The following is an 11853-nucleotide window of genomic DNA, read 5'->3' as shown; positions in this document are numbered from 1 at the left end:
GGTGGTGGCAGTGGATAAGATGGTGGGGGGAGGAGACTGGTAGAGGATAGGAATGATGGATGTTGATGGTAAGGTGTTAGAGGATGAGGAAGAAGTGATGGATGAAGAGGTAAATAATAAAGAGTAGGTGGTGGCAGTGGATAAGATGGTGGTGAGGAGGAAAATGGTGGAGGATAGGAATGATGGATGTGGAGGAGAAGGTTGTACAGACGTGATTGATGAGGAGGTGGTAGGTTATAAGGAGGAGGTGGTGGCAGTGGATAAGATGGTGGTGAGGAGGAGAATGGTGGAGGATAGGAATGATGGATGTGGAGGAGAAGGTGGTACAGAAGTGATGGATGAGGAGGTGGTAGGTTATAAGGAGGAGGTGGTGGCAGTGGATACGATGGTGGTGAGGATGAGAATGGTGGAGGATAGTAATGCTGGATGTGGAGGAGAAGGTGGTACAGAAGTGATGGATGAGGAGGTGGTGGCAGTGGATACGATGGTGGTGGGGAGGAGAATGGTGGAGGATAGGAATGATGGATGGGGAGGAGAAGGTGGTACAGAAGTGATGGATGAGGAGGTGGTGGCAGTGGATATGATGATGATAGTAAAAGAAGGTCCGCACTGATGTCTCAGAAGATGTACAGAAGTGATGGATGAGGAGGTGGTGGCAGTGGATACGATGGTGGTGAGGAGGAGAATGGTGGAGGATAGGAATGATGGATGTGGAGGAGAAGGTGGTACAGAAGTGATGGATGAGGAGGTAGTGGCAGTGGATACGATGGTGGTGGGGAGGAGGATGGTGGAGGATAGGAATGATGCATGTGGAGGAGAAGGTTGTACAGAAGTGATGGATGAGGAGGTGGTAGGTTATAAGGAGGAGGTGGTGGCAGTGGATAAGATGGTAGGGTTGGGCTGGTGGTAACTGATGAGGGAGAGAAGGTGGTGACTGAGGAGGAGGAGTTAGAGAATAAAGAGGAAGATCTGTAACCCTGGAATATTCCACAGACTGCAAACACCACAGGGAATACAACTTCATTGAAGCCTTCACAATCTCCAGACATCTATGCAGAAATCCAACTCAGGACACCTTTTATAAAACACTTTTTTTCTTTTATTGAGTTTATACACTAAAAAAAAAAAAAAAAAAAAAAAAAAAAGTAATAAATACAATTAAAGGCAAGTAATTGAGGCACTTAAAATCCTGAGGACTGTGAAGGCCACAGGGGACCTCTACAAACCTCAGGGATGCTCGTCTCTCTCAAGGTCACATCACTGGGAGGACAAGGTTTTCACAGCCACAGCATTAGATATATGTAAAAAAAAGTAACATAGGCAATATAAAGTCGTACGGCTCCCCACACGGGGAGAGAAACTCATCATACAAGTTATTCCCATACAGCTGTGGCGTTACAAACGCTACAAGATGGGGAAGAACAATACTACTAAAATGGAGAACAGGTTAAAAATACTTCATAATAACTGCACCTACATGGGCGCAAGTACCGTCTGGTCTAGAGTACATACGTGTGCGTGTACATAGGGTAAGCTGCTACAATTTTAGTGTTTGTCAGAGGTTGGTAACAGTCAAAGAGGGCAGACAATATGAAATGTTACCCTCACATACGACATAAACCCATCTCCCCCCCCCCCCCCCCCCCCCCAACCCAGGAAACCCTGTAACTTCAATGAAAGAGTGTTTGGAAATGGAGTGAGCTAGCGTTTGGCTTCCTTGGATGGAGGAATATCCCCTCGGCCAGTCCTTTCTTAGGAACTTCTGAAGCCCAATGTTTGGTCAGTTATTGCATCTTCTCAGGCAGTGTTCGGATCCTACAATCTCAGGAATGTAGGGGTACAGTCTCCGATGTAGGCAAGAGAAGTACCCCAACACTGACCTAGAGACGGGGCAGGGGATCAACATCTGGTTCACCTAACTCACGGTAGTGTCACATCACATCCACAAAGAACTCACTGGGGTTCCCCATAGCCATGTGGAAAGACTGGCGGCTGGCGGTCAATTCAGGAGGAACAGAGGCCAGGTCACGGACAAGGGGGGGAGCACCTGGAGGAACAGAGGAGTTAGAGGGGCAAGAGGATGGTGGAGGAAGTGGGGGTGGCATCATCATGAGCATCATGGGGTTATAGGACAGAGGAACTCCTGGCGCAGGGTAGTGGGAGTGGATAGCCTGTGGGTGATGAGGATGATGAGGGGGCGGAGCTCTCGTAGGTATAGAACGTTCGCTGGGCGGACCTGCATCTCCTCCAGCTCTTCTTAGGCTGCTACGAGTGGAGTATTCTGACTCGCTACCGGATCCAGATTTAGAGTCCCCACCCCCGCCACCAGATCGATCCTCCTTCTGCACACCACGGCCCCCATCGCTACGCGTAGATCCACTGCTTCGACTTCCTGCGGAGAAAACGAAATCAGAAGGAATTACAAGGAAACACCAACAGTGTCCAGTCAACATTCAATTGAGAGGAAGTCAACAGGAACACCAAAAGTCGGTATAGCATAACACCACCAAGAGTCGGTATAGCGTAATAACACCACCAAGAGTCGGTATAGCGTAATAACACCACCAAGAGTCGGTATAGCGTAATAACACCACCAAGAGTCGGTATAGCGTAATAACACCACCAAGAGTCGGTATAGCGTAATAACACCAAGAGTCGGTATAGCGTAATAACACCAAGAGTCGGTATAGCGTAATAACACCAAGAGTCGGTATAGCGTAATAACACCACCAAGAGTCGGTATAGCGTAATAACACCACCAAGAGTCGGTATAGCGTAATAACACCACCAAGAGTCGGTATAGCGTAATAACACCAAGAGTCGGTATAGCGTAATAACACCAAGAGTCGGTATAGCGTAATAACACCACCAAGAGTCGGTATAGCGTAATAACACCACCAAGAGTCGGTATAGCGTAATAACACCACCAAGAGTCGGTATAGCGTAATAACACCACCAAGAGTCGGTATAGCGTAATAACACCACCAAGAGTCGGTATAGCGTAATAACACCACCAAGAGTCGATATAGCGTAATAACACCACCAAGAGTCGGTATAGCGTAATAACACCACCAAGAGTCGGTATAGCGTAATAACACCACCAAGAGTCGGTATAGCGTAATAACACCACCAAGAGTCGGTATAGCGTAATAACACCACCAAGAGTCAGTATAGCGTAATAACACCAAGAGTCGGTATAGCGCAATAACACCAAGAGTCGGTATAGCGCAATAACACCAAGAGTCGGTATAGCGTAATAACACCAAGAGTCAGAATAGCGCAATAACACCACCAAGAGTCGGTATAGCGTAATAACACCACCAAGAGTCGGTATAGCGTAATAACACCACCAAGAGTCGGTATAGCGTAATAACACCACCAAGAGTCGGTATAGCGTATTAACACCACCAAGGGTCGGTATAGCGTAATAACACCACCAAGAGTCGGTATAGCGTAATAACACCACCAAGAGTCGGTATAGCGTAATAACACCACCAAGAGTCGGTATAGCGTAATAACACCACCAAGAGTCGGTATAGCGTAATAACACCACCAAGAGTCGGTATAGCGTAATAACACCACCAAGGGTCGGTATAGCGTAATAACACCACCAAGAGTCGGTATAGCGTAATAACACCACCAAGAGTCGGTATAGCGTAATAACACCACCAAGAGTCGGTATAGCGTAATAACACCACCAAGAGTCGGTATAGCGTAATAACACCACCAAGAGTCGGTATAGCGTAATAACACCACCAAGAGTCGGTATAGCGTAATAACACCACCAAGAGTCAGTATAGCGTAATAACACCAAGAGTCGGTATAGCGTAATAACACCAAGAGTCGGTATAGCGCAATAACACCAAGAGTCGGTATAGCGCAATAACACCAAGAGTCAGTATAGCGTAATAACACCAAGAGTCAGTATAGCGTAATAACACCAAGAGTCAGTATAGCGTAATAACACCAAGAGTCAGTATAGCGTAATAACACCAAGAGTCAGTATAGCGTAATAACACCAAGAGTCAGTATAGCGTAATAACACCAAGAGTCAGTATAGCGTAATAACACCAAGAGTCAGTATAGCGTAATAACACCAAGAGTCAGTATAGCGTAATAACACCAAGAGTCAGTATAGCGTAATAACACCAAGAGTCAGTATAGCATAATAACACCAAGAGTCAGTATAGCGTAATAACACCAAGAGTCAGTATAGCGTAATAACACCAAGAGTCAGTATAGCGTAATAACACCAAGAGTCAGTATAGCATAATAACACCAAGAGTCGGTATAGCGTAATAAAACCAAGAGTCGGTATAGCGCAATAACACCAAGAGTCAGTATAGCGTAATAACACCAAGAGTCAGTATAGCGTAATAACACCAAGAGTCAGTATAGCATAATAACACCAAGAGTCAGTATAGCGTAATAACAACAAGAGTCGGTATAGCGTAATAACACCACCAAGAGTCAGTATAGCGTAATAACACCAAGAGTCAGTATAGCGTAATAACAACAAGAGTCGGTATAGCGTAATAACACCAAGAGTCAGTATAGCGTAATAACACCAAGAGTCGGTATAGCGTAATAACACCAAGAGTCAGTATAGCGTAATAACACCACCAAGAGTCAGTATAGCGTAATAACACCAAGAGTCAGTATAGCATAATAACACCAAGAGTCAGTATAGCGTAATAACACCAAGAGTCAGTATAGCGTAATAACACCAAGAGTCAGTATAGCGTAATAACACCAAGAGTCGGTATAGCGTAATAACACCAAGAGTCGGTATAGCGTAATAACACCAAGAGTCAGTATAGCGTAATAACACCAAGAGTCAGTATAGCGTAATAACACCAAGAGTCGGTATAGCGTAATAACACCAAGAGTCGGTATAGCGTAATAACACCAAGAGTCAGTATAGCGTAATAACACCAAGAGTCAGTATAGCGTAATAACACCAAGAGTCAGTATAGCGTAATAACACCACCAAGAGTCGGTATAGCGTAATAACACCAAGAGTCGGTATAGCGTAATAACACCAAGAGTCAGTATAGCATAATAACACCAAGAGTCAGTATAGCGTAATAACACCAAGAGTCAGTACAGCGTAATAACACCAAGAGTCAGTATAGCGTAATAACCAGGGCTGTGGAGTCGGAGTCGGAGTCGTGGAGTCGGAGTCGTGGAGTCGGGCAATTTTGGGTGCCTGGAGTCGGAGTCGGGGAAAAATGCACCGACTCAGACTCCGACTCCTAATGAATTTGTAACTGTAATTAAAATAGAAAATATGATAAAATGTTCTATTTCTCAGATAAACGTCATTAAAAATAATGTATATATACAGTATATATACAGTAATAGCTGTGCTTAGTCTACAAAAATGAAATAAACCAATCAAAATTAGTTACTTGTGCTGCTTCAATAAAGCAGTCCCCGTATTTTTAAGGTCAGATATACATATCTGATTGTGACTGTATATATGATGTGTACACAGGAATCTCTTATACACTAAATAACATCTATGCTGTAAGAATAAAGCCTGATGTGTAGCTGTGTCACTAATAGAGATGGTCAACGAGATGGAAATAATTCTGCATTGATGCTGATTTATGCAAATGTATGCACTCTCTTTGCTGATGAAATCAAATAATTTGATATGTTATTAAAATTTGGTTTGGTGACTACAAATTAAAGGGAAACTGAGACGGATGAAAAGTAAAGTTTTACACATACCTGGGGTTTCCTCCAGCCCCCTTCAGGCTAATCAGTCCCTCACTGTCTTCCACCACCCGGATCTTCTGCTATGAGTCCTGGTAATTCAGCCAGTCAGCGCTGTCCGGCCGCATGCCGCTCCCACAGCCAGGAACATTCTGTACCTGCGCAATAGTGCTGCGCAGGTGTAGTATGCTCCTGGCGGCGGAGTGTGTGCATGCGCACTACGCCTGACTGGCTCAAGTACCTGGACTCATAGCAGAAGATCCAGGTGGTGGAGGAGGACAACGAGGGACTGATTATCCTAAAGGCAGCTGGAGGAAGCCCCAGGTATGTATAAAACTTTAATTTCATCTGTCTCAGGTTTACTTTGTTACACAGTAGTACTATACTCTACATATGCACTCCCCACAGAGCTGCAGGGAATCCACTGAGAATGCTGTGCACATTGAACACAGAGGTGTTGTCTGTTTACAATCTCCTCATTCCCCTGCAGAGTACCTGCACATCATTCTTACATGTACCCACACTTACATTGCCTAGGGCCTGATCCATGCTCAGATTGTGCATGAAGAATGTGTAATAGAGGAAGAATCTGCTCATTCCCCTGCAGAGTACCTGCACATCATTCTTACATGTACCCACACTTACATTGCCTAGGGCCTGATAGATGTTCTTTGTTCCGGTTTGTACCTTTTACAAGTACTCTTACCAAGGACTAGTTTTAGTCTAAAGGGAATAAATATAGTAGTCTACATATCCTTCTCACTTCAGTTGTCTTGTAAAATTCCTAAGCTTTGGCAGTTAAGAGACGAATTTCATGTTACATATGTTTAATCAACAAAATTGTAATATGCAAATTAGAGGAGTCGGAGTCGTGGAGTCGGAGTCGGTGGAATCCTAAACTGAGGAGTCGGAGTCGGAGTCGGAGTCGGTGGATTTTTGGACCGACTCCACAGCCCTGGTAATAACACCAAGAGTCAGTATAGCGTAATAACACCAAGAGTCAGTATAGCGCAATAACACCACCAAGAGTCGGTATAGCATAATAACACCAAGAGTCAGTATAGCGTAATAACACCAAGAGTCAGTATAGCGTAATAACACCAAGAGTCAGTATAGCGTAATAACACCAAGAGTCAGTATAGCGTAATAACACCAAGAGTCAGTATAGCGTAATAACACCACCAAGAGTCGGTATAGCGTAATAACACCAAGAGTCGGTATAGCGTAATAACACCAAGAGTCAGTATAGCGTAATAACACCAAGAGTCAGTATAGCATAATAACACCAAGAGTCAGTACAGCGTAATAACACCAAGAGTCAGTATAGCGTAATAACACCAAGAGTCAGTATAGCGTAATAACACCAAGAGTCAGTATAGCATAATAACACCAAGAGTCAGTATAGCGTAATAACACCAAGAGTCAGTATAGCGTAATAACACCAAGAGTCAGTATAGCGTAATAACACCAAGAGTCAGTATAGCATAATAACACCAAGAGTCAGTATAGCGTAATAAAACCAAGAGTCGGTATAGCATAATAACACCAAGAGTGAGTATAGCGTAATAACACCAAGAGTCAGTATAGCGTAATAACACCAAGAGTCAGTATAGCGTAATAACACCAAGAGTCGGTATAGCGTAATAACACCAAGAGTCAGTATAGCGTAATAACACCAAGAGTCAGTATAGCGTAATAACACCAAGAGTCAGTATAGCGTAATAACACCAAGAGTCAGTATAGCGTAATAACACCACCAAGAGTCAGTATAGCATAATAACACCAAGAGTCAGTATAGCGTAATAACACCAAGAGTCAGTATAGCGTAATAACACCAAGAGTCGGTATAGCGTAATAACAACAAGAGTCGGTATAGCGTAATAACACCACCAAGAGTCAGTATAGCGTAATAACACCAAGAGTCAGTATAGCGTAATAACAACAAGAGTCGGTATAGCGTAATAACAACAAGAGTCAGTATAGCGTAATAACACCACCAAGAGTCAGTATAGCGTAATAACACCAAGAGTCAGTATAGCATAATAACACCAAGAGTCGGTATAGCGTAATAACACCACCAAGAGTCGGTATAGCGTAATAACACCACCAAGAGTCGGTATAGCGTAATAACACCACCAAGAGTCGGTATAGCGTAATAACACCACCAAGAGTCGGTATAGCGTAATAACACCACCAAGAGTCGGTATAGCGTAATAACACCACCAAGAGTCAGTATAGCGTAATAACACCAAGAGTCGGTATAGCGTAATAACACCAAGAGTCGGTATAGCGTAATAACAACAAGAGTCGGTATAGCGTAATAACACCACCAAGAGTCAGTATAGCGTAATAACACCAAGAGTCAGTATAGCGTAATAACAACAAGAGTCGGTATAGCGTAATAACACCAAGAGTCAGTATAGCGTAATAACACCACCAAGAGTCAGTATAGCGTAATAACACCAAGAGTCAGTATAGCATAATAACACCAAGAGTCGGTATAGCGTAATAACACCACCAAGAGTCGGTATAGCGTAATAACACCACCAAGAGTCGGTATAGCGTAATAACACCACCAAGAGTCGGTATAGCGTAATAACACCACCAAGAGTCGGTATAGCGTAATAACACCACCAAGAGTCGGTATAGCGTAATAACACCACCAAGAGTCGGTATAGCGTAATAACACCACCAAGAGTCGGTATAGCGTAATAACACCACCAAGAGTCAGTATAGCGTAATAACACCAAGAGTCAGTATAGCGTAATAACACCAAGAGTCAGTATAGCGTAATAACACCAAGAGTCAGTATAGCGTAATAACACCACCAAGAGTCAGTATAGCATAATAACACCAAGAGTCAGTATAGCGTAATAACACCAAGAGTCAGTATAGCGTAATAACACCAAGAGTCGGTATAGCGTAATAACAACAAGAGTCGGTATAGCGTAATAACACCACCAAGAGTCAGTATAGCGTAATAACACCAAGAGTCAGTATAGCGTAATAACAACAAGAGTCGGTATAGCGTAATAACACCAAGAGTCAGTATAGCGTAATAACACCACCAAGAGTCAGTATAGCGTAATAACACCAAGAGTCAGTATAGCATAATAACACCAAGAGTCGGTATAGCGTAATAACACCACCAAGAGTCGGTATAGCGTAATAACACCACCAAGAGTCGGTATAGCGTAATAACACCACCAAGAGTCGGTATAGCGTAATAACACCACCAAGAGTCGGTATAGCGTAATAACACCACCAAGAGTCGGTATAGCGTAATAACACCACCAAGAGTCGATATAGCGTAATAACACCACCAAGAGTCGGTATAGCGTAATAACACCACCAAGAGTCGGTATAGCGTAATAACACCACCAAGAGTCGGTATAGCGTAATAACACCACCAAGAGTCGGTATAGCGTAATAACACCACCAAGAGTCAGTATAGCGTAATAACACCAAGAGTCGGTATAGCGCAATAACACCAAGAGTCGGTATAGCGCAATAACACCAAGAGTCGGTATAGCGTAATAACACCAAGAGTCAGAATAGCGCAATAACACCACCAAGAGTCGGTATAGCGTAATAACACCACCAAGAGTCGGTATAGCGTAATAACACCACCAAGAGTCGGTATAGCGTAATAACACCACCAAGAGTCGGTATAGCGTATTAACACCACCAAGGGTCGGTATAGCGTAATAACACCACCAAGAGTCGGTATAGCGTAATAACACCACCAAGAGTCGGTATAGCGTAATAACACCACCAAGAGTCGGTATAGCGTAATAACACCACCAAGAGTCGGTATAGCGTAATAACACCACCAAGAGTCGGTATAGCGTAATAACACCACCAAGGGTCGGTATAGCGTAATAACACCACCAAGAGTCGGTATAGCGTAATAACACCACCAAGAGTCGGTATAGCGTAATAACACCACCAAGAGTCGGTATAGCGTAATAACACCACCAAGAGTCGGTATAGCGTAATAACACCACCAAGAGTCGGTATAGCGTAATAACACCACCAAGAGTCGGTATAGCGTAATAACACCACCAAGAGTCAGTATAGCGTAATAACACCAAGAGTCGGTATAGCGTAATAACACCAAGAGTCGGTATAGCGCAATAACACCAAGAGTCGGTATAGCGCAATAACACCAAGAGTCAGTATAGCGTAATAACACCAAGAGTCAGTATAGCGTAATAACACCAAGAGTCAGTATAGCGTAATAACACCAAGAGTCAGTATAGCGTAATAACACCAAGAGTCAGTATAGCGTAATAACACCAAGAGTCAGTATAGCGTAATAACACCAAGAGTCAGTATAGCGTAATAACACCAAGAGTCAGTATAGCGTAATAACACCAAGAGTCAGTATAGCGTAATAACACCAAGAGTCAGTATAGCGTAATAACACCAAGAGTCAGTATAGCATAATAACACCAAGAGTCAGTATAGCGTAATAACACCAAGAGTCAGTATAGCGTAATAACACCAAGAGTCAGTATAGCGTAATAACACCAAGAGTCAGTATAGCATAATAACACCAAGAGTCGGTATAGCGTAATAAAACCAAGAGTCGGTATAGCGCAATAACACCAAGAGTCAGTATAGCGTAATAACACCAAGAGTCAGTATAGCGTAATAACACCAAGAGTCAGTATAGCATAATAACACCAAGAGTCAGTATAGCGTAATAACAACAAGAGTCGGTATAGCGTAATAACACCACCAAGAGTCAGTATAGCGTAATAACACCAAGAGTCAGTATAGCGTAATAACAACAAGAGTCGGTATAGCGTAATAACACCAAGAGTCAGTATAGCGTAATAACACCAAGAGTCGGTATAGCGTAATAACACCAAGAGTCAGTATAGCGTAATAACACCACCAAGAGTCAGTATAGCGTAATAACACCAAGAGTCAGTATAGCATAATAACACCAAGAGTCAGTATAGCGTAATAACACCAAGAGTCAGTATAGCGTAATAACACCAAGAGTCAGTATAGCGTAATAACACCAAGAGTCGGTATAGCGTAATAACACCAAGAGTCGGTATAGCGTAATAACACCAAGAGTCAGTATAGCGTAATAACACCAAGAGTCAGTATAGCGTAATAACACCAAGAGTCGGTATAGCGTAATAACACCAAGAGTCGGTATAGCGTAATAACACCAAGAGTCAGTATAGCGTAATAACACCAAGAGTCAGTATAGCGTAATAACACCACCAAGAGTCGGTATAGCGTAATAACACCAAGAGTCGGTATAGCGTAATAACACCAAGAGTCAGTATAGCATAATAACACCAAGAGTCAGTATAGCGTAATAACACCAAGAGTCAGTACAGCGTAATAACACCAAGAGTCAGTATAGCGTAATAACCAGGGCTGTGGAGTCGGAGTCGGAGTCGTGGAGTCGGAGTCGTGGAGTCGGGCAATTTTGGGTGCCTGGAGTCGGAGTCGGGGAAAAATGCACCGACTCAGACTCCGACTCCTAATGAATTTGTAACTGTAATTAAAATAGAAAATATGATAAAATGTTCTATTTCTCAGATAAACGTCATTAAAAATAATGTATATATACAGTATATATACAGTAATAGCTGTGCTTAGTCTACAAAAATGAAATAAACCAATCAAAATTAGTTACTTGTGCTGCTTCAATAAAGCAGTCCCCGTATTTTTAAGGTCAGATATACATATCTGATTGTGACTGTATATATGATGTGTACACAGGAATCTCTTATACACTAAATAACATCTATGCTGTAAGAATAAAGCCTGATGTGTAGCTGTGTCACTAATAGAGATGGTCAACGAGATGGAAATAATTCTGCATTGATGCTGATTTATGCAAATGTATGCACTCTCTTTGCTGATGAAATCAAATAATTTGATATGTTATTAAAATTTGGTTTGGTGACTACAAATTAAAGGGAAACTGAGACGGATGAAAAGTAAAGTTTTACACATACCTGGGGTTTCCTCCAGCCCCCTTCAGGCTAATCAGTCCCTCACTGTCTTCCACCACCCGGATCTTCTGCTATGAGTCCTGGTAATTCAGCCAGTCAGCGCTGTCCGGCCGCATGCCGCTCCCACAGCCAGGAACATTCTGTA

The 11853-nt window shown here is 42.9% G+C and overlaps 1 protein-coding gene across 1 annotated transcript in view; it reads right to left on the bottom strand.

Annotated features, from left to right (window-relative positions):
• Positions 1–1128: 1128 nt before the first annotated feature.
• The window catches only part of DVL2 (dishevelled segment polarity protein 2), a 114238-nt gene continuing 103513 nt past the window's right edge, over positions 1129–11853 (bottom strand). The window contains exon 15 of the mRNA XM_068273808.1: positions 1129–2392. Coding sequence (XP_068129909.1) covers positions 1932–2392 — 461 coding nt within the window. The 3' untranslated portion in view covers positions 1129–1931. The remainder of the gene's footprint in view (positions 2393–11853) is intronic.

This window comes from Hyperolius riggenbachi, chromosome 3 (genome assembly GCF_040937935.1).
Source record: "Hyperolius riggenbachi isolate aHypRig1 chromosome 3, aHypRig1.pri, whole genome shotgun sequence".
Taxonomy (NCBI): domain Eukaryota; kingdom Metazoa; phylum Chordata; class Amphibia; order Anura; family Hyperoliidae; genus Hyperolius; species Hyperolius riggenbachi.
This window is presented reverse-complemented; position numbering and strand designations above follow the sequence as displayed.